Raw genomic sequence first — 24,421 nt, forward strand, 5'->3', positions numbered from 1 at the left:
GAGACTCCATTCTGTAACGGCCTGTAGAGAGGCTCCATTCTGTAACGGCCTGTAGAGAGGCTCCATTCTGTAGCGGCCTGTAGAGAGACTCCATTCTGTAACGGCCTGTAGAGAGGCTCCATTCTGTAACGGCCTGTAGAGAGGCTCCATTCTGTAGCGGCCTGTAGAGAGACTCCATTCTGTAGCGGCCTGTAGAGAGGCTCCATTCTGTAGCGGCCTGTAGAGAGGCTCCATTCTGTAGCGGCCTGTAGAGAGGCTCCATTCTGTAGCGGCCTGTAGAGAGGCTCCATTCTGTAGCGGCCTGTAGAGAGGCTCCATTCTGTAGCGGCCTGTAGAGACTCCATTCTGTAACGGCCTGTAGAGAGGCTCCATTCTGTAACAGCCTGTAGAGATGCTCCATTCTGTAACGGCCTGTAGAGAGACTCCATTCTGTAACGGCCTGTAGAGAGACTCCATTCTGTAACGGCCTGTAGAGAGACTCCATTCTGTAACGGCCTGTAGAGAGACTCCATTCTGTAACGGCCTGTAGAGAGACTCCATTCTGTAACGGCCTGTAGAGAGACTCCATTCTGTAACGGCCTGTAGAGAGACTCCATTCTGTAACGGCCTGTAGAGAGACTCCATTCTGTAACGGCCTGTAGAGAGACTCCATTCTGTAACGGCCTGTAGAGACTCCATTCTGTAGCGGCCTGTAGAGAGACTCCATTCAGTAGCGGCCTGTAGAGAGACTCCATTCTGTAGCGGCCTGTAGAGAGACTCCATTCTGTAACGGCCTGTAGAGAGGCTCCATTCTGTAACGGCCTGTAGAGAGGCTCCATTCTGTAACGGCCTGTAGAGAGGCTCCATTCTGTAACGGCCTGTAGAGAGGCTCCATTCTGTAACAGCTGGTGAGAAATTACAGGAAAGGGTTGAGAAACAGTGTAGAGGGTTTGAGATGTGGCTATGACTGGACTCTGTGGTTCTCCCTCTCTCTCGCTCTCTTTGTCTCTCTCGCTCTCTTTCTCTCTCTCTTTCTGTCTCTCTCGCTCTCTTTGTCTCTCTCTCTCTCTTTGTCTCTTTGTCTCTCTCTCTCTCTCTTTGTCTCTCTTTGTCTCTCTCTTTGTCTCTCTCTTTGTCTCTCTCTTTGTCTCTCTCTCTCTCTCTCTCTCTCTCTCTCTCTCTCTCTCTCTCTCTCTCTTTGTCTCTCTCTCTCTCTCTCTCTCTCTCTCTCTCTCTCTCTTTGTCTCTCTCTTTGTCTCTCTCTTTGTCTCTCTCTTTGTCTCTCTCTTTGTCTCTCTCTCTCTCTCTCTCTCTCTCTCTCTCTCTCTCTCTCTCTCTCTCTCTCTCTCTCTCTCTCTCTCTCTCTCTCTCTCTCTCTCTCTCTCTGTGTGTTTCTGTCTCACTCATTCTCTCTGTGTGTTTCTGTCTCACTCATTCTCTCTGGCTTGACTTCTCTTCCTGAAAGAGCCTTTAGACGGCCATTCTGTGTCGGTCCCTGTGGACAACAGTTTCAGTTACCCCCATTATAGACAGACACAGAGAGAAGCACCCAAGCTGCACCGAGAGTGTCTGTAGTACATACAACCTCACAGATATTTGACATGTAGGATATCACCTGTAGGGAAAGGAGAAGGTCATGCAGAGACAGTTGAACCACTGTGTGTTAACCAGAAGGCTGTGGCTGTAAGTGCCGGGGATAGTAGACTAACTGTTAGCTGACTCTTCTCCAGAGGGCCTGACACAGGAAGTGGTGTGTTGTGGGTAATGGTTGTATTTACTGTTTAGAGGCTTTTCAGGAAGTGCCAAGGCCCCCTCGAGACTAGACCGCCTTTTAGACTGGAGAGTAGGGGGGCACGGAGGGTGTTCTGTCAGAAGGGCGGCGGGGGAGGACCGAAGGACAATTAGATTTAAGTTTGAGTCATTTAGCAGACGCTGTTATTCAGAGCCACTTCTAGTAGTGACTGAATACATTCCCATGAAGAAAAGGGTCACTATCATTTCCTGTTTTTAAAGTGAGGGTGTTGGGGGCACAGAGGCACAGAGGTTATTCTCCTTGAGGGAGTTGTGTGGCAGGAGAAGAGGGAGAGGGGCTACTGAAGGAAAAGGCTACTGTATATTTGTGTGTGTGTGTGTGTGGGGGGGGGGGGGGGGGCTGATGGGGTGGTCTGGTACTATATTTAATATACAGTACTTCATATACAGTACTTCATATACAGTACCAGTCAAAAGTTTAGACACCACTACTCATTTAAAGGTTTTTCTTTATTTTGACTGTTTTCTACATTGTAGAATAATAGTGAAGACCTCAACTATGAAATAACACGTCATTTTGATGTCTTCACTATTATTATACAAAGTAGAAAATAGTAAAAATAAAGAAAAACCCTTGAATGAGGAGGTGTGTCCAAACTTTAGACTGGGTGACTGTTGACTTGTTGACTGGGTAGCTGTTGACTTGTTGACTGGGTGACTGTTGACTGGGTGACTGTTGACTGGGTGACTGTTGACTGGGTGACTGTTGACTGGGTGACTGTTGACTGGGTAACTGTTGACTGGTAACTGTTGACTGGTAACTGTTGACTGGTAACTGTTGACTGGTAACTGTTGACTGGGTAACTTTTGACTGGTAACTTTTGACTGGTAACTGTTGACTGGGTAACTGTTGACTGGGTAACTGTTGACTGGGTAACTGTTGACTGGGTACCTGTTGACTGGGTAACTGTTGACTGGATACCTGTTGACTGGGTAACTGTTGACTGGGTACCTGTTGACTGGGTAACTGTTGACTGGGTAACTGTTGACTGGGTAACTGTTGACTGGGTAACTGTTGACTGGGTAACTGTTGACTGGGTAACTGTTGACTGGGTAACTGTTGACTGGGTGACTGTTGACTGGGTGACTGTTGACTGGGTAACTGTTGACTGGGTAACTGTTGACTGGGTAACTGTTGACTGGTGACTGTTGACTGGGTGACTGTTGACTGGGTACCTGTTGACTGGGTAACTGTTGACTGGGTACCTGTTGACTGGGTAACTGTTGACTGGGTACCTGTTGACTGGGTAACTGTTGACTGGGTAACTGTTGACTGGGTAACTGTTGACTGGGTAACTGTTGACTGGGTAACTGTTGACTGGGTAACTGTTGACTGGTAACTGTTGACTGGTAACTGTTGACTGGTAACTGTTGACTGGGTAACTTTTGACTGGTAACTTTTGACTGGTAACTGTTGACTGGGTAACTTTTGACTGGTAACTGTTGACTGGGTAACTGTTGACTGGGTAACTGTTGACTGGGTAACTGTTGACTGGGTACCTGTTGACTGGGTAACTGTTGACTGGGTACCTGTTGACTGGGTAACTGTTGACTGGGTAACTGTTGACTGGGTAACTGTTGACTGGGTAACTGTTGACTGGGTAACTGTTGACTGGGTAACTGTTGACTGGGTAACTGTTGACTGGGTAACTGTTGACTGGGTAACTGTTGACTGGGTGACTGTTGACTGGGTGACTGTTGACTGGGTAACTGTTGACTGGGTAACTGTTGACTGGGTAACTGTTGACTGGGTGACTGTTGACTGGGTGACTGTTGACTGGGTGACTGTTGACTGGGTGACTGTTGACTGGGTGACTGTTGACTGGGTACCTGTTGACTGGAAACCTGTTGACTGGATGACTGTTGACTGTTGACTGAAGAGCTGTTGACTGGGTGACTGTTGACTGAGTACCTGTTGACTGGGTAACTGTAAAGGATTACGTGCTGATGGTGTTGGGGAGAATAGCATCCTCAGTATGTAGCTGTGTGTGGTAACGTCTGGCCAACAAGTTAGTTGCCCCCAGCAGCAGCAGCATAGAGGAGTTTAGACTTTACTCTCTGTTCTGTGACTTCCTGTCTCTTTCCTTCTGCTGCTGCTGGGTTTCCATGGCAATGCCTCCGGGGCCCGACTGAAGGAGGGAGGGAGAAAAGAGATCGAGACGAGCGAGAGATGCAGACGGTCTTGTCTCCTCAGTCTGATGAAGATCTCCAGCTGTGTTATGCAAAGATGTCTGCTCTCTGTCTCTCACACACACACACACACACACACACACACACACACACACACACACACACACACACACACACACACACACACACACACACACACACAACCCAAGACAAAGCAGAAGGGTTCATGGGTAGATGGTACACAGGACAGACAGAAATAGCAGCAACCAGACAGAGCAGAGTAGAACACACTGTACCACTTAGATACAGTCCATCCTGCAGTAGAACACACTGTACCACTTAGATACAGTCCATCCTGCAGTAGAACACACTGTACCACTTAGATACAGTCCATCCTGCAGTAGAACACACTGTACCACTTAGATACAGTCCATCCTGCAGTAGAACACACTGTACCACTTAGATACAGTCCATCCTGCAGTAGAACACACTGTACCACTTAGATACAGTCCATCCTGCAGTAGAACACACTGTACCACTTAGATACAGTCCATCCTGCAGTAGAACACACTGTACCACTTAGATACAGTCCATCCTGCAGTAGAACACACTGTACCACTTAGATACAGTCCATCCTGCAGTAGAACACACTGTACTAGTCCTTGATCTCTCTCTAGAGGCCCTTCCTTCGCTCTTTCTAGCCCCTTCCTTCGCTCTCTCTAGCCCCTTCCTTCGCTCTCTCTAGCCCCTTCCTTTGCTCTCTCTGGCCCCCTCCTTCTCTCTCTCTAACCCTCTCTCTCTCTGTGTGTCTTGTCTCTGGCTCTGTTGGTGTGTTCTCTAAAGACCGCTGTAGTAGACACACATTAGCCGCTAGGAGTTAGCGTTATGGATAAAACGACCTCGGAATGAGTTGGAGCAGCTAATATACGTTAGCCGCTAGGAGTTAGCATTATGGATAAACAACTTCGGAATGAGTTGGAGCAGCTAATATACGTTAGCCGCTAGGAGTTAGCATTATGGATAAAACAACTTCGGAATGAGTTGGAGCAGCTAATATACGTTAGCCGCTAGGAGTTAGCATTATGGATAAAACAACCTCGGAATGAGTTGGAGCAGCTAATATACGTTAGCCGCTAGGAGTTAGCATTATGGATAAAATTACCTCCGATTGAGTTGGAGCAGCTAATATACTTTAGCCGCTAGGAGTTAGCATTATGGATAAAATTACCTCCGATTGAGTTGGAGCAGCTAATATACGTTAGCCGCTAGGAGTTAGCATTATGGATAAAATGACCTCTAGAGACCCCAGAGCAGAAACATCATGACATCAATCTCAACACAGCTCAGAGAAAATGAACTAAACAAGACAAGTACATGAGTAATGGAAATGTCTTGTGTGTGTTCATCGGTAAGATATGGGTTCTGGGGTGTGTGCTCTGGTTCGCTGGTGGTGATGTCATTCCTAGGTACAGTAATTACAGACTGGTGTATAGATATGCAGGCAGAGAGAGTGAGAGCACGGAAAATGTGAGTAATGGGAAATAGAATAGTGTGTGTGTGTGTGTGTGTGTGTGTGTGTGTGTGTGTGTGTGTGTGACATGAAACATTGACTAATGTAGTGTTAGTTCAAATAGACATAATTGAGAATAATGATAGCTGTATTATACAATTACAGACTGGAACACACACACACACACACACACACACACACACACACACACACACACACACGGACAGTCAGGGCTAAGCAGTCGATATGCTTCCTAGAGGAACAATATAACCCGTCCAGTTAGGAAGGGTTGGAGCAGGGGTGTCAAATATACGACCCGCGGGCTGGATCCGGCCAATCCGTCCCTCGGCGTGGGTTATCTCCCCTGGGTTCAACACTAGATGGGTCCTGAATCTCCCCTGGGTTCAACACTAGATGGGTCCTGAATCTCCCCTGGGTTCAACACTAGATGGGTCCTGAATCTCCCCTGGGTTCAACACTAGATGGGTCCTGAATCTCCCCTGGGTTCAACACTAGATGGGTCCTGAATCTCCCCTGGGTTCAACACTAGATGGGTCCTGAATCTCCCCTGGGTTCAACACTAGATGGGTCCTGAATCTCCCCTGGGTTCAACACTAGATGGGTCCTGAATCTCCCCCTGGGTTCAACACTAGATGGGTCCTGAATCTCCCCTGGGTTCAACACTAGATGGGTCCTGAATCTCCCCTGGGTTCAACACTAGATGGGTCCTGAATCTCCCCTGGGTTCAACACTAGATGGGTCCTGAATCTCCCCTGGGTTCAACACTAGTAGGGTCCTGAATCTCCCCTGGGTTCAACACTAGTAGGGTCCTGAATCTCCCCTGGGTTCAACACTAGTAGAGTCCTGAATCTCCCCTGGGTTCAACACTAGTAGAGTCCTGAATCTCCCCTGGGTTCAACACTAGTAGAGTCCTGAATCTCCCCTGGGTTCAACACTAGTAGAGTCCTGAATCTCCCCTGGGTTCAACACTAGTAGAGTCCTGAATCTCCCCTGGGTTCAACACTAGATGGGTCCTGAATCCTGGAATCTTCTAAGTGGGATTTTGGGAAAGTTACTCGGGTTTCGCAACTCTAGACTCTAAAGCAGGGATGGGCAACTGGCAGATCAATCCCACCCCCCCGTCGGGGTCTCAACTTACTGTTGACAGTTAGATAAGTAGAATACACAAGTTGCAATTTCTAAATTTTGTTGTGCATAAGCAGTTTTTCTGCTTATGTCATTCACTGATAGTCAGTCAATTAGCCCATGTCAGCAAACACACATGTTTAGGCTGCTAAGTTAGTTTTGCAGGCAGCTATCTAAACTTGTTATCACGGTTGACTTACCGGCCGGAGGACACACTGTACCATTTAGATTTTTGGTAGTTCGTCTCACTCAGATATCATATTAAAAACTGTAAACATTTCCCCTTCATCCTATGGCTAGATGTGGTGGAAAAAATATACACAGACTAAAGATTAAGTAGAAAATAGATCAATAAAACCCTTCTTCAAAACATGGGACCATTTCTTTATACATTGAGTGCTATTATGACATTATTTGTAACAATGCAGAGTTTGTTTCTGGAGCAAAAATGGTCTTGGGGGCTCCCAAGTGGACCCAGTGGTCTAAGGGAATGTTTGAGGTGTCACTACAGACCCGGGTTTGATCCCAGGCTCTGTCACAACTGACTGTGACCAGGAGTCCCATAGGCCTAGCGTTGTCCGGGTTAGTGGAGGGTTTGACCGGGGGGGGGGGGGGACTTTAATTGGCTTATCGTGCTCTAGCGACTCCTTATGGTGGGCCGGGCACCTGCAGGCTGACTTCGATTGTCAGTTGAATGGTGTTTCCTCCGACACATTGGTGCAGCTGGGTTAAGCTGACAGGTGTTAGGAAGCTCATTTTGGCAAGTCATGTTTCAGAGGACGCATCAATCAACCTTTGCCTTTCCCGAGCCAGTTGGGAAGTTGCAGCGCTGAGACGAGATCGGGAATTGGATATGATGAAATTGGGGTGAGAAATGGTGGTAGAACGAGAGAGAGAGAGGAGGGCAAAAAAAGGGCCGTCTGTACAGCTGAGTTCTGTCCGGGGCCCTGGGCAAGAAAATTTGAGGCTCCCATCTTGGCGGTCGAGAAAACATTTAGTGGTTTTAAAGCTAATTTCCTACAATTCTACGCATTTTGACATGGCTGATGTTGTGTTCTTAAGCTCCAAACATATTAACAAATTCAATGACTGTCTGATTGTCTAGCTTTTATTTTGGTCATTGGAAGTCCTCAAAGATAATTGTTATTATAGATATATATAGTTTTTTAAATAGCCTATCTATCTATCTATCTATTCTGTATTTGGTTTAGTAGTTTTAGTTTACCCTGAAAGCGTTTTAACATCCCAAGTAGTTTTGGAACCACTGCTGAGGATGGGAGGAGAAAACGATCCATCTCCAAGTTAAAGGGCTACTTGGGGATTTTAACAACGAGGCCCTTTTTTCTACGTCCCCAGGGTAACTAGCGGATACCAGTTTTATGTCTCTGTGTCCAGTATGAAGGAAGTTAGAGCTAACCAGCGGCTGATACTCATATACTTAACCAACACAAAAACATCCTATGGCGTTCTGCATTAGCATCGAACAGCCCCCGTGATATGCAGCTGTTCAGGGAAGCTAGAAATCATTATACACAGGCAGTTAGAAAAGCCAAGGCTAGCTTTTTCAAGCAGAAATTTGCTTCCTGCAACACTAACTCAAAAAAGTTCTGGGACACTGTAAAGTCCATGGAGAATAAGAACACCTCCTCCCAGCTGCCCACTGCACTGAAGATAGGAAACACTGTCACCACTGATAAATCCACCATAATTGAGAATTTCAATAAGCATTTTTCTACGGCTGGCCATGCTTTCCACCTGGCTACTCCTACCCCGGACAACAGCACTGCACCCCCAACAGCAACTCGCCCAAGCCTTCCCCATTTCTCCTTCTCCCAAATCCATTCAGCTGATGTTCTGAAAGAGCTGCAAAATCTGGACCCCTACAAATCAGCCGGGCTAGACAATCTGGACCCTTTCTTTCTAAAATTATCTGCCGAAATTGTAGCCACCCCTATTACTAGCCTGTTCAACCTCTCTTTCGTGTCGTCTGAGATTCCCAAAGATTGGAAAGCAGCTGCGGTCATCCCCCTCTTCAAAGGGGGGGACACTCTTGACCCAAACTGCTACAGACCTATATCTATCCTACCGTGCCTTTCTAAGGTCTTCGAAAGCCAAGTCAACAAACAGATTACCGACCATTTCGAATCTCACCATACCTTCTCTGCTATGCAATCTGGTTTAAGAGCTGGTCATGGGTGCACCTCAGCCACGCTCAAGGTCCTAAACGATATCTTAACCGCCATCGATAAGAAACATTACTGTGCAGCCGTATTCATTGATCTGGCCAAGGCTTTCGACTCTGTCAATCACCATATCCTCATCGGCAGACTCGACAGCCTTGGTTTCTCAAATGATTGCCTCGCCTGGTTCACCAACTACTTCTCTGATAGAGTTCAGTGTGTCAAATCGGAGGGTCTGCTGTCCGGACCTCTGGCAGTCTCTATGGGGGTGCCACAGGGTTCAATTCTTGGACCGACTCTCTTCTCTGTATACATCAATGAGGTCGCTCTTGCTGCTGGTGAGTCCCTGATCCACCTCTACGCAGACGACACCATTCTGTATACTTCCGGCCCTTCTCTGGACACTGTGTTAACAACCCTCCAGGCAAGCTTCAATGCCATACAACTCTCCTTCCGTGGCCTCCAATTGCTCTTGAATGCAAGTAAAACTAAATGCATGCTCTTCAACCGATCGCTGCCTGCACCTGTCCAACATCACTACTCTGGACGGCTCTGACTTAGAATACGTGGACAACTACAAATACTTAGGTGTCTGGTTAGATTGTAAACTCTCCTTCCAGACCCATATCAAACATCTCCAATCCAAAGTTAAATCTAGAATTGGCTTCCTATTTCGCAACAAAGCATCCTTCACTCATGCTGCCAAACATACCCTTGTAAAACTGACCATCCTACCAATCCTCGACTTTGGCGATGTCATTTACAAAATAGCCTCCAATACCCTACTCAACAAATTGGATGCAGTCTATCACAGTGCAATCCGTTTTATCACCAAAGCCCCATATACTACCCACCATTGCGACCTGTACGCTCTCGTTGGCTGGCCCTCGCTTCATACTCGTCGCCAAACCCACTGGCTCCATGTCATCTACAAGACCCTGCTAGGTAAAGTCCCCCCTTATCTCAGCTCGCTGGTCACCATAGCATCTCCCACCTGTAGCACACGCTCCAGCAGGTATATCTCTCTAGTCACCCCCAAAACCAATTCTTTCTTTGGCCGCCTCTCCTTCCAGTTCTCTGCTGCCAATGACTGGAACGAACTACAAAAATCTCTGAAACTGGAAACACTTATCTCCCTCACTAGCTTTAAGCACCAACTGTCAGAGCAGCTCACAGATTACTGCACCTGTACATAGCCCACCTATAATTTAGCCCAAACAACTACCTCTTTCCCAACTGTATTTAATTTTAATCTATTTATTTATTTTGCTCCTTTGCACCCCATTATTTTTTTTATTTCTACTTTGCACATTCTTCCATTGCAAAACTACCATTCCAGTATTTTACTTGCTATATTGTATTTACTTTGCCATCTTGGCCTTTTTTGCCTTTACCTCCCTTCTCACCTCATTTGCTCACATTGTATATAGACTTGTTTATACTGCATTATTGACTGTATGTTTGTTTTTACTCCATGTGTAACTCTGTGTCGTTTTATCTGTCGAACTGCTTTGCTTTATCTTGGCCAGGTCGCAATTGTAAATGAGAACTTGTTCTCAACTTGCCTACCTGGTTAAATAAAGGTAAAATAAATAAAATAAATAAATACTTTCAGTCATTGTGCTAACGCTAGTTAGCAACTTCCTTCAAACGGCACGGCGGAGACATAACAATGATATCAGTGAGTTCATCTGACTCCCTTTCAACTCCAGCTACTACTAACTTATTGGTTGTTGTTTCATATGCAGTATTGACTATATTGATGAGTTTATTAGCAGGGGTGATTGTTTATCTGTCTCTCTGGACATGAAAAATAAACAGTGGTTCTCTGGCTGACCGCCTTTGCTTCTGCAGTGCATTGTGGTCCTTCCTGTGTCAGCTGGGGAATGGCCCGTACAGAAGAGACCAGAGGGTCAAGAGGAAGTTGGATACATCTGCCTAGTCAGGTTCTCACTCTTCTCTCCCTCTTTCTCTCTCTCCCTCTCTCCCATCTCCTCTCTCTCTCTCTCTCTCTCCCCTTCCCCATCTCTCTCCATCTCCTCTCTCTCTCTCCCTTTCCCCATCTCTCTCCATCTCCTCTCTCTCTCTCCCTTTCCCCATCTCTCTCCATCTCCTCTCTCTCTCCCTTTCCCCATCTCTCTCCATCTCCTCTCTCTCTCTCTCCATCTCCTCTCTCTCTCTCTCCATCTCCTCTCTCTCTCTCCCTTTCCCCATCTCTCTCCATCTCCTCTCTCTCTCTCTCCCTTTCCCCATCTCTCTCCATCTCCTCTCTCTCTCTCTCCCCATCTCTCTCCATCTCCTCTCTCTCTCTCTCCCCATCTCTCTCCATCTCCTCTCTCTCTCTCCCTTTCCCTCTCTACCATCTCCTCTCTCCCTCTCCCTTTCCCTCTCTACCATCTCCTCTCTCTCTCTCCCTTTCTCTCTCTCTCTCTCTCTCCCATCTCCTCTCTCTCTCTCTCCCATCTCCTCTCTCTCTCTCTCCCATCTCCTCTCTCTCCCATCTCCTCTCTCTCTCTCTCCCATCTCCTCTCTCTCCCTTTCCCCCTCTCCCATCTCTCTCCCATATCTTCCCTCTCGCTCTGCCTCTCTCTGTAGGCAAGGCATTTGTTCCCAAGCAGCGGCCCATCGAGTCTCGTCAGGAAGAGGTAACGACCCTTGACCCGGAACTAGAAGAGGCCCTGTCCAGTGCTACCGACACTGAACTCTGTGACCTGGCAGGTAAGGGGGAGGGGGTAGGTAGGCTGTCTTCTTAGGGACAGAGACACACACAGCCTCGCTCTCGCTCTCTCTGTCTCTCTCTGTCTCTGTCTCTCTCTCTCTGCGTTAGAAAGATCTGTGTATCTTACTGTCTCTCTCTCTCTCTCTGCGTTAGAAGGATCTGTGTATCTTACTGTCTCTCTCTCTCTGCGTTAGAAGGATCTGTGTATCTTACTGTCTCTGTCTCTACGTTAGAAGGATCTGTGTATCTTACTGTCTCTGTCTCTGCGTTAGAAGGATCTGTGTATCTTACTGTCTCTCTCTCTCTATGTTAGAAGGATCTGTGTATCTTACTGTCTCCAGTCTCTCCAAGAACAGCTAAATGCTAAATACAGGAGTCTGTCATACACACTGTCAGCCAGGCTTGTCCCATGGTACACACACACACTAAGTCTGTTGTTGTGTGTTTGTCCACAGCCATCCTAGGTGTCCATACCCTGGTGACCAGCACCCAGAGCTACGATGGAACCAGCAGTAAAGATGGAGGATACAACAGTGAGTACACAACCACAATGTAACCATAACACAACCACAATGTAACCATAACACAACCACAATGTAACCACAACACAACCACAATGTAACCACAACACAACCACAACGTAACCACAACACAACCACAACACAACCACAATGTAACCACAACACAACCACAATGTAACCATAACACAACCACAATGTTACCACAACACAACCACAATGTTACCACAACACAACCACAATGTTACCACAACACAACCACAATGTTACCACAACACAACCACAATGTTACCACAACACAACCACAATGTTACCACAACACAACCACAACGTTACCACAACACAACCACAATGTTACCACAACACAACCACAATGTAACCACAACACAACCACAATGTAACCACAACACAACCACAATGTTACCACAACACAACCACAATGTTACCACAACACAACCACAATGTTACCACAACACAACCACAATGTTACCACAACACAACCACAATGTTACCACAACACAACCACAATGTTACCACAACACAACCACAACGTAACCACAACCACAACGTAACCACAACACAACCACAATGTAACCACAACACAACCACAACGTAAACACAGTTACCACCATGTAACCGCTACACTACAAACCCCAACATAACCAGGGTTATATTTGCTCTTGGTTCCACCTGGTTGTTTGGTGACCAGGCCTCCTATATAAATGAGGTGTGATGGATACAGATGAATATATTTCAGACGTGGTGAAGGGGGAGAAGATGAACCCCGTGTTTGATGAGCCTCCCAACCCCACTAACGTAGACGACACTCTGCAGAGGATAAAAAACAACGACGCTGCGCTGACGGAGGTTAACCTCAACAACATCAAGGTACACACGCACGCAGACGCACATGCAGACGCACACACACGCACGCACACACACGCAGACGCACATGCGGACGCACACACACACACACACATGCAGACACACACACATGCAGACAGACGCAGACACACACACACGCAGACACAGACACACGCAGACAGACACACACACACGCAGACACACACACGCACAGACGCACATGCAGACGCACACACACACACGCACGCACACACATGCAGACGCACATGCAGACGCACACGCACGCACACACACACACGCAGACGCACATGCGGACGCACACACACACACACACATGCAGACACACACACATGCAGACAGACGCAGACACACACACACGCAGACACAGACACACGCAGACAGACACACACACACGCAGACACACACACGCACAGACGCACATGCAGACGCACACACACACACGCACGCACACACATGCAGACGCACATGCAGACGCACACGCACGCACACACACACACGCAGACGCACATGCGGACGCACACACACACACACACACACATGCAGACACACACACATGCAGACAGACGCAGACACACACACACGCAGACACAGACACACGCAGACAGACACACACACACGCAGACACACACACGCACAGACGCACATGCAGACGCACATGCAGACGCACACACACACACGCACGCACACACATGCAGACGCACATGCAGACGCACACGCACGCACACACACACACGCAGACGCACATGCGGACGCACACACACACACACACACACATGCAGACACACACACATGCAGACAGACGCAGACACACACACACGCAGACACAGACACACGCAGACAGACACACACACACGCAGACACACACACGCACAGACGCACATGCAGACGCACACACACACATGCAGACGCACATGCAGACGCACACGCACACACACACACAGACACAGACACACGCAGACACAGACACACGCAGACACACACACGCAGACACACACACGCAGACACACACACGCACAGACGCACATGCAGACGCACACACACACATGCAGACGCACATGCAGACGCACACGCACACACACACACAGACACAGACACACGCAGACACAGACACACGCAGACACAGACACACGCAGACACAGACACACGCAGACACACACACGCAGACACACACACGCAGACACACACACGCACAGACGCACATGCAGACGCACACACACACATGCAGACGCACATGCAGACGCACACGCACACACACACACAGACACACACAGACACACACACGCAGACACACACACGCAGACACACACGCAGACACACACACACACGCACGCTTGCAGACACAGAAACACACACGTTATATATATATATATAAACCCACTGACACACACACATTGAGACAAGATGTGATTCTCCTGTATTTTCCTGGTGTTCCAGAACATTCCCATTCCCACGCTGAAGGAGTTTGCCAAGGCCATGGAGAGGAACACACACGTCAAGAAGTTCAGCCTCGCCGCCACACGGAGCAACGACCCCATCGCTGTGGTGGGTGTCTGTATGTCTGTCTGGGTGTCTGTCTGTAGGTGCCTGTCTGTCTGTCTGTAGGTGCCTGTCTGTCTGTGGGTGTCTGTATGTCTGTCTGCATGTTTGTCTGTCTGTATGTCTGTCTGCATGTTTGTCTGTCTGTATGTCTGTCTGGGTGTCTGTCTGTAGGTGCCTGTCTGTCTGTCTGTAGGTGCCTGTCTGTCTGTGGGTGTCTGCATGTCTGTCTGTATGTCTGTCTGCATGTTTGTCTGTAGGTGTCTGTATGCCTGTCTGTCTGTCTGGGTGTCTGTGTGTCTGTATCTATGTCTGTCTGTAGGTGCCTGTCTGTCTGCCTCGGTGTCTGTCTGGGTGTCTGTGTGCCTGTGTGCCTGTCTGTCTGTCTGTCTGTAGGTGCCTGTGTGCCTGTCTGTCTGTAGGTGCCTGTGTGCCTGTCTGTCTGTAGGTGCCTGTCTGTCTGTCTGTAGGTGCCTGTCTGTCTGTAGGTGCCTGTATGTCTGTCTGTAGGTGTCTATGTCTGTCTGTGTGGGTGTCTGTCTGTGGGTGTCTATGTCTGTCTGCGGGTGTCTGTGGGTGTCTGGCTGTCTGTCTGGCTGTCTGTCTGGGTGTCTGTCTGGGTGTCTGTCTGTCTGTGGGTGTCTGTCTGTCTGGCTGTCTGTCTGGGTGTCTGTCTGTGGGTAGGGAAGAAGTGTGTGCAGGTTTTTGCTCCAACCAACTCCTAACTACCCCCCCCTCCCAGGCAATGAGTGAGATGCTGAAGGAGAACAAGTCGTTGCGGAGTCTCAACCTGGAGTCTAACTTCATCACCAGCGCTGGTGCTGCTGCTCTGGTGGACTCTCTCCGAGACAACGACACACTGACTGAGATCAAGATAGACAACCAGGTAACACACACACACACACACACTGACTGAGATCAAGATAGACAACCAGGTAACACACACACACACACACTGACTGAGATCAAGATAGACAACCAGGTAACACACACACACACACACACTGACTGAGATCAAGATAGACAACCAGGTAACACACACACACACACACACACTGACTGAGATCAAGATAGATAACCAGGTAACACACACACACACACACACACACATCACACTAAATATACACACGCGCACACACACACTCACTGAGATCAAGATAGACAACCAGGTAGCACACACACACACACACACACACACTCACTGTCACTGAGATCAAGATAGACAACCAGGTAACACACACACTAAATCTAAACACACATCACACTAAATACACACATACATGATCACACTAACTATACACACACACACACACACACACTAACTCACTACAGGGTTTTTTGTCCAATTTTTCAGGATGGTAAAACGTTTTCAGCTGGAACTTAAAATTTAGCACATCAGGGAGAATCTAGAATTCAAAAACATTTGTCGTGATGTCATTTAGTTACAACGTTTGAGTCACTCAGATTGCTTAAGACGTGGCAAAATGGTGTAGGATTCAAATGTTCTCTCAGCCACATGGCAAAATGGTGTAGGATTCAAATGTTCTCTCAGCCACATGGCAAAATGGTGTAGGATTCAAATGTTCTCTCAGCCACATGGCAAAATGGTGTAGGATTCAAATGTTCTGTCAGCCACATGGCAAAATGTGTAGGATTCAAATGTTCTCTCAGCCACATGGCAAAATGTGTAGGATTCACATGTTCTCTCAGCCACATGGCAAAATGGTGTAGGATTCAAATGTTCTCTCAGCCACATGGCAAAATGTGTGGAATTGAAATGTTCTCTCAGCCACATGGCAAAATGTGTGGAATTGAAATGTTCTCTCAGCCACATGGCAAAATGTGTGGAATTGAAATGTTCTCTCAGCCACATGGCAAAATGTGTGGAATTGAAATGTTCTCTCAGCCACATGGCAAAATGTGTGGAATTGAAATGTTCTCTCAGCCACATGGCAAAATGTGTGGAATTGAAATGTTCTCTCAGCCACATGGCAAAATGTGTGGAATTGAAATGTCAGCCACATGGCAAAATGTGTAGAATTCAAATGTTCTCTCAGCCACATGGTCAAAATGTGTGGAATTCAAATGTTCTCTCAGCCACATGGCAAAATGTGTGGAATTCAAATGTTCTCTCAGCCACATGGCAAAATGTGTAGAATTCAAATGTTCTCTCAGTCTCATGGCAAAATGTGTGGAATTGAAATGTTCTCTCAGCCACATGGTCAAAATGGGTAGAATTCAAATGTTCTCTCAGCCACATGGCAAAATGTGTAGAATTCAAATGTTCTCTCAGCCACATGGCAAAATGTGTAGAATTCAAATGTTCTCTCAGCCACATGGCAAAATGTGTAGAATTCAAATGTTCTCTCAGCCTCATGGCAAAATGTGTAGAATTGTAGGAAAATAACTTTAAAACAGCTACATTTTGTCACTGTGGTCAACAGGAGGGCATCTAAAAAATGTTGGTCGGTGACACACTGTTGACTTCTCCAGGAGTCAGACCAAGCGGAGTGTGTGTGGTTCTTGATATGTGTGTGTGGTTCTTGATATGTGTGTGTGGTTCTTGATGTGTGTTTAGTTCTTGACGTGTGTGTGTGTGTGTGTCTCTACAGAGGCAGCAGCTGGGGACTTCAGTAGAGATGGAGATGGCTAAGATGCTGGAGGACAACAACAGCATAGTGAAGTTCGGCTACCACTTCTGTCAGCAAGGCCCACGGGCTAGAGCTGCTGCTGCTATCACCAAGAACAATGACCTGAGTAAGAACACACACACACACACACACACACACACACACACACACACACACACACACACACACACACACACACACACACACACACACACCATCACTCAGCTTTACTATAACACAGTATATTATACTACAGTCAGACTGACTATAACACAGTATATTATACTACAGTCAGACTGACAGGGTTACTATAACACAGTATATTATACTACAGTCAGACTGACAGGGTTACTACAACACAGTATATTATACTACAGTCAGACTGACAGGGTTACTATAACACAGTATATTATACTACAGTCAGACTGACAGGGTTACTACAACACAGTATATTATACTACAGTCAGACTGACAGGGTTACTATAACACAGTATATTATACTACAGTCAGACTGACAGGGTTACTATAACACAGTATATTATACTACAGTCAGACTGACAGGGTTACTATAACACAGTATATTATACTACAGTCAGACTGACAGGGTTACTATAACACAGTATATTATACTATAGTCAGACTGACAGGGTTACTATAACACAGTATATTATACTACAGTCAGACTGACTATAACACAGTATATTATACTACAGTCAGACTGATAGGGTTACTATAACACAGTATATTATACTACAGTCAGACTGACTATAACACAGTATATTATACTACAGTCAGACTGACAGGGTTACTATAACACTGTATATTATACTACAGTCAGACTGACTATAACACAGTATATTATACTACAGTCAGACTGACAGGGTTACTATAACACAGTATATTATACTACAGTCAGTCTGACAGGGTTACTATAACAGTGTTATATCATAATTCTACCATCTCAAAGACACATTTCCAGCTGTTTCCATGGTGACGCAGAGGGTGGGTGGATTTGGTTCATGTTGTTTTATACCCAGGGCTTTGGTGAGGACGACATTTAGTTTCTCTACTTGAAGACGGACTTTTCTTCTAGTCCTGTTGAAAGAGCTCTTCCTCCTTTCTTTCCTGTCGTTTGACATTGTTCCCTCTCTCCTCCTGTCCTGTCTGAAGCCCAGGGCCTCTCTCCTCCTGTCCTGTCTGAAGCCCTGGGCCTCTCTCCTCCTGTCCTGTCTGAAGCCCTGGGCCTCTCTCCTCCTGTCCTGTCTGAAGCCCTGGGCCTCTCTCCTCCTGTCCTGTCTGAAGCCCTGGGCCTCTCTCCTCCTGTCCTGTCTGAAGCCCTGGGCCTCTCTCCTCCTGTCCTGTCTGAAGCCCAGGGCCTCTCTCCTCTTGTCCTGTCTGAAGCCCAGGGCCTCTCTCCTCCTGTCCTGTCTGAAGCCCTGGGCCTCTCTCCTCCTGTCCTGTCGGAAGCCCAGGGCCTCTGTTGTCCTGTCTGAAGCCCTGGGCCTGTCTCCTCCTGTCTTGTCTGAAGCCCTGGGCCTCTCTCCTCCTGTCCTGTCGGAAGCCCAGGGCCTCTGTTGTCCTGTCTGAACCCCTGGGCCTCTCTCCTCCTGTCCTGTCTGAAGCCCAGGGCCTCTCTCCTCCTGTCTGAAGCCCAGGGCCTCTCTCCTCCTGTCTGAAGCCCAGGGCCTCTCTCCTCCTGTCCTGTCTGAAGCCCAGGGCCTCTCTCCTCTTGTCCTGTCTGAAGCCCAGGGCCTCTCTCCTCCTGTCCTGTCTGAAGCCCAGGGCCTCTCTCCTCCTGTCTGAAGCCCAGGGCCTCTCTCATCCTGTCCTGTCTGAAGCCCAGGGCCTCTCTCCTCTTGTCCTGTCTGAAGCCCAGGGCCTCTCTCCTCCTGTCCTGTCTGAAGCCCTGGGCCTCTCTCCTCCTGTCCTGTCGGAAGCCCAGGGCCTCTGTTGTCCTGTCTGAAGCCCTGGGCCTGTCTCCTCCTGTCTTGTCTGAAGCCCTGGCCTCTCTCCTCCTGTCCTGTCGGAAGCCCAGGGCCTCTGTTGTCCTGTCTGAACCCCTGGGCCTCTCTCCTCCTGTCCTGTCTGAAGCCCAGGGCCTCTCTCCTCCTGTCTGAAGCCCAGGGCCTCTCTCCTCCTGTCCTGTCTGAAGCCCAGGGCCTCTCTCCTCTTGTCCTGTCTGAAGCCCAGGGCCTCTCTCCTCCTGTCCTGTCTGAAGCCCAGGGCCTCTCTCCTCCTGTCTGAAGCCCAGGGCCTCTCTCCTCCTGTCCTGTCTGAAGCCCAGGGCCTCTCTCCTCTTGTCCTGTCTGAAGCCCATGGCCTCTCTCCTCCTGTCCTGTCTGAAGCCCAGGGCCTCTCTCCTCCTGTCCTGTCTGAAGCCCAGGGCCTCTCTCCTCTTGTCCTGTCTGAAGCCCTGGGCCTCTCTCCTCCTGTCCTGTCGGAAGCCCAGGGCCTCTCTCCTCCTGTCCTGTCAGAAGCCCAGGGCCTCTGTTGTCCTGTCTGAAGCCCTGGGCCTGTCTCCTCCTGTCCTGTCTGAAGCCCTGGGCCTCTCTCCTCCTGTCCTGTCTGAAGCCCTGGGCCTCTCTCCTCCTGTCCTGTCTGAAGCCCTGGGCCTCTCTCCTCCTGCCCTGTCTGAAGCCCTGGGCCTCTCTCCTCCTGTCCTGTCTGAACCCCTGGGCCTCTCTCCTCCTGTCCTGTCTGAAGCCCTGGGCCTCTCTCCTCCTGTCCTGTCTGAAGCCCTGGGCCTCTCTCCTCCTGTCCTGTCTGAAGCCCTGGGCCTCTCTCCTCCTGCCCTGTCTGAAGCCCTGGGCCTCTCTCCTCCTGTCCTGTCTGAAGCCCTGGGCCTCTCTCCTCCTGTCCTGTCTGAAGCCCTGGGCCTCTCTCCTCCTGTCCTGTCTGAAGCCCTGGGCCTCTCTCCTCCTGTCCTGTCTGAAGCCCTGGGCCTCTCTCCTCCTGTCCTGTCTGAAGCCCTGGGCCTCTCTCCTCCTGTCCTGTCTGAAGCCCTGGGCCTCTCTCCTCCTGTCCTGTCTGAAGCCCTGGGCCTCTCTCCTCCTGTCCTGTCTGAAGCCCTGGGCCTCTCTCCTCCTGTCCTGTCTGAAGCCCTGGGCCTCTCTCCTCCTGTCCTGTCTGAAGCCCTGGGCCTCTCTCCTCCTGTCCTGTCTGAAGCCCTGGGCCTCTCTCCTCCTGTCCTGTCTGAAGCCCAGGGCCTCTCTCCTCCTGTCCTGTCTGAAGCCCAGGGCCTCTCTCCTCCTGTCCTGTCTGAAGCCCAGGGCCTCTCTCCTCCTGTCCTGTCTGAAGCCCTGACTTCTTCGTTAGCATGAGGCTGGTTTGACCTCTTCGTTAGCATAAGGCTGGTTTGACCTCTTCGTTAGCATAAGGCTGGTTTGACTCTGACGTAGGCTGGTTTGACTCTGACGTAGGCTGGTTTGACTCTGACGTGGGCTGGTTTGACTCTGACGTAGGCTGGTTTGACTCTGACGTGGGCTGGTTTGACTGACGTGGGCTGGTTTGACTCTGACGTAGGCTGGTTTGACTCTGACGTAGGCTGGTTTGACTCTGACGTAGGCTGGTTTGACTCTGACGTGGGCTGGTTTGACTCTGACGTAGGCTGGTTTGACTCTGACGTGGGCTGGTTTGACTCTGACGTAGGCTGGTTTGACTCTGACGTAGGCTGGTTTGACTGACGTGGGCTGGTTTGACTCTGACGTAGGCTGGTTTGACTCTGACGTGGGCTGGTTTGACTCTGACGTGGGCTGGTTTGACTCTGACGTAGGCTGGTTTGACTGACGTGGGCTGGTTTGACTCTGACGTAGGCTGGTTTGACTCTGACGTGGGCTGGTTTGACTCTGACGTGGGCTGGTTTGACTCTGACGTGGGCTGGTTTGACTCTGACGTATGCTGGTTTGACTATCCGTTAGCATAAGGCTGGTTTGACTTCTTCGTTAGCATAAGGCTACGTACTGTAAAATCATAGGGTTGGACTCCTCTGTCTCTTCTGACCAGCACGGGACTGTTTTAGGATTGTTTGATCACCATGTTGTTTTCTGTGTTTTGATCAAGTTTCTATCTCACTGTACAATTCCTCCTTGTCCTCTTCTCCTTGTCCTCTTCCTGTCTTCTCTCCAGTCCGCAAGAGGCGAGTGGAGGGGGACCAGTAAGGGGCGGAGCCTGTCATGTCTCCCAGACCTGTCCCGTCGTCTCATCTCGCCGTATGGAATACATTTTCAGCCAATCCCCTGGTCTCATCTCACCGTGGACGTTAAGTCTTGTGCCAAAACCCGGAGCAAGGCGCCCTCAACCAGACGGGGACTGCGAGTCCCAAATGGCACCCTTGTTCCCTACGTAGTGCACTACTTTTGATCCGAGCCCTAGGGGCTGTGATCGTGCCCTATAGAGAATAGGGTTCCATTTGAGACGCAGCTAACATCATCTATCTGAGGAGAAGAGAAATAACTGGAATAGCTCTCTCTAGTACCTACATATCTATACACACGTTGTTGTTGTTGTTGTTATTATTATTATTATTATTATTATTATTATTGTTTATTATACTATTGTTAGAACTACAGCTGTACATCTTATTGTTTAGTTTTTTCAGTTCATTTCAGGCGCTTTCTTTTTTTATTTTTCTCTGAATGATTTTTGTTCTGTTTTTTGTACTGTGTTTAGAGCAACATGAACAGTACTGTAATCTAACCAAGTAACCATGGTTTTAAACATACTATCCTAACCTCTGACCTCTAACCCTACAGTGGTATAGGGCCCTGACCTCCAACCCCTACAGTGGTACGGGACAGGCCTCCCTAGCTAGACTGCTGTATCTCTTGGTTCTGAAAGCTCTTGGTTCTGATCAGTGCTTCCTACAAAGGGGGAAGAGAGAGGTTGATGTGATGGTGTCTGTTAACCTCCTGGGGTGGATGTGGTGGGTTGTCCTGGTAGGGCTGTCTGTTTAACCTCCTGGGGTGGATGTGGTGGGTTGTCCTGGTAGGGCTGTCTGTTAACCTCCTGGGGTGGATGTGGTGGGTTGTCCTGGTAGGGCTGTCTGTTTAACCTCCTGGGGTGGATGTGGTGGGTTGTCCTGGTAGGGCTGTCTGTTAACCTCCTGGGGTGGATGTGGTGGGTTGTCCTGGTAGGGCTGTCTGTTAACCTCCTGGGGTGGATGTGGTGGGTTGGTGCAGCTGTAGTGTACTCTGAGGAGTGTATGAGAACAGCTGCCTCTCTGAAAAAGTCTCAAGCCCTGAAGAACGTTTATAGATGTCTTAATACTGTCGTAAAGAATTTAAAGTCTTAAAGAATTTTAAGTCTTAAAGAATTAAAGTCTTACAATTGATAATACAGTGGTTCTCTTTCAATCTCAACAGTTAAAAAAACAATCAATTCAGACTCCGATTTAATGGGTTTATTTTATTTCCCTCTTTATGTCACTGGGAAACGTATGTGGATGTTATTTAACCAAGTAAATACGAGGTTTTTTAATCCACGACGATGAAGCATTGACCTGATCTTCTGCTCTCCTGTTATTGGTCTGGCGTGAACGTCAGCTCAACCAATTCTTCTTCTCCGATACTGAACCATGCCAAAGACTAATGTGCAGCGATTACATACATACTGGAGGTGATGCAACTCCATGTCACTATATTCTCTTTAGATTACACATATCCTGTCAGAGAGTTGGTTAGATTAGACAGAAAACATCTGGGTTCATTACACTTGTTTTTTTAATTTGATGTGCACAGTGTTGTGTGTACAATGTCATCATTTTTGATGTGCACTGTGTTCCTTCTCTCTGCTGGGCTGTTGTTGCTTATGGCGATGGAACAAGCAAAGATGGCCGTCAGTGGAGCAGTGTCTGTGTGAAGGAATGTCATGGTAATGAGAGAGACGCAGGATAGAGCAACACACCACACACACTGAGTGGTCTGGAAGCGGCTCCTGGAAGCGGCTCCTGGAAGCGGCTCCTGGAAGCGGCTCCTGGAAGCGGCTCCTGGAAGCGGCTCCTGGAAGCGGCTCCTGGAAGCGGCTCCTGGAAGCGGCTCCTAGCCCTGGCATGCTACTCACTATGGAAGAAAACAACATGCTGTGTTTAAACTCAGCTGGATTCTCCTGAGAACACTAGCCTGTTGTAAAACAGACAAAATACAACCTGATGTTGACACTCACCATTTTATAGAGAATTACAAACTGGGTGGTTCAAGCCCTGAATGCTGATTGGCTGACAGCCGTGGTACATCAGACCGTATACCACGGGTATGACAAAACATTTCATTTTTACTGCTCTAATTACATTGGTAACCAGTTTCTAATAGCAATAAGGCACCTTGGGGGTTTATATGGCAAATATACCACGGCTAAGGGCTGTGTCAAGGCACTCCACGCTGCGTCGTGCCTAAGAACAACCCTTAGCTGTGTTATATTGGCACTACAGGGGGGCTGTGCCTTATTGCTTAATTACAGGCTGGCCTTCTGGACTAACATGAATCCTACTGGACCAAAACTGCTGAATCTGTGTCCAGGAAACTGGTCCTATGTGTTGTTAATGTGGTAATCTGGAGTAGGAAGTCCTCATGTTGAGATCATGTGGTTTGTCTGGACCAATACGATGCTCATGTTTAGTTTCTTAATCACATCTGGTGAACCACCCAGTTAGTCAGCCTTGATTCTGTGGGTGGGATAGAGCGATGTGATTGGCTGACTAAGGTTATTTGGAGTGATGCTGTCTGCTTAACTATAATGTCTGAATCCCAAATGGTTCCCTGTTCCTTATATGGTGTGCTTCCTGTTGACCAGGGCCCACAGGCTATAGTAACCTGGCTCTGTGCTCTGCTCTGTCCATAATCTGATCTTAATCATGTATATTGTTATAGTTGACCATCTCATAATGTTTAACCCTCACACACATTCCACACCGTCACACACACACCTGTGTGTATCAAGTAAATGTAAAGATTATTTCAATTTTTTGGGGGGGTTGAATGGTGAAGCTCCATGTCTGAGACTAAAGAGTAGAGGAAGTAGGAAGCTGATAATATTAACCACCAAGCCTGGTAGAAAGGCCATGTCAACTATAATACGTCCTCAACCAATAAAGGTTTTTACATACGCTGTCCCTCTCTGTTGTCTTCACGTTTCATCCATGTGGTTCATGTGCAGTATTTTATAGTGCTACTGAATTCAATTCAATAACTTTTTGTTTATTGTTCCCCAAGGTGAACTTTTATGGTGTTGTAATTTTATTTTACCTTTATCTAACTAGGCAAGTCAGTTAAGAACAAATTCTTATTTTCAATGACGACCTAGGAACAGTGGGTTAACTGCCTGTTCAGGGGCAGAACGACCAATTTGTACCTTGTCAGCTCGGGGGTTTGAACTCGCAACCT

The 24,421-nt window shown here is 48.1% G+C and overlaps 1 protein-coding gene across 2 annotated transcripts in view; it reads left to right on the forward strand.

The window, feature by feature from the left end:
- The window catches only part of LOC116371601 (tropomodulin-3-like), a 46,843-nt gene extending 22,693 nt beyond the window's left edge, over positions 1–24,150 (forward strand). For both annotated transcript variants that reach the window (XM_031820493.1, XM_031820494.1), the window contains exons 4-10: positions 11,353–11,475; positions 11,932–12,009; positions 12,752–12,882; positions 14,314–14,421; positions 15,158–15,301; positions 17,028–17,172; positions 21,171–24,150. In XM_031820493.1, coding sequence (XP_031676353.1) covers positions 11,353–11,475; positions 11,932–12,009; positions 12,752–12,882; positions 14,314–14,421; positions 15,158–15,301; positions 17,028–17,172; positions 21,171–21,202 — 761 coding nt within the window. In that variant the 3' untranslated portion in view covers positions 21,203–24,150. The remainder of the gene's footprint in view (positions 1–11,352; positions 11,476–11,931; positions 12,010–12,751; positions 12,883–14,313; positions 14,422–15,157; positions 15,302–17,027; positions 17,173–21,170) is intronic.
- Positions 24,151–24,421: the final 271 nt, after the last annotated feature.

Source organism: Oncorhynchus kisutch, unplaced genomic scaffold (genome assembly GCF_002021735.2).
Source record: "Oncorhynchus kisutch isolate 150728-3 unplaced genomic scaffold, Okis_V2 scaffold3402, whole genome shotgun sequence".
NCBI lineage: Eukaryota > Metazoa > Chordata > Actinopteri > Salmoniformes > Salmonidae > Oncorhynchus > Oncorhynchus kisutch.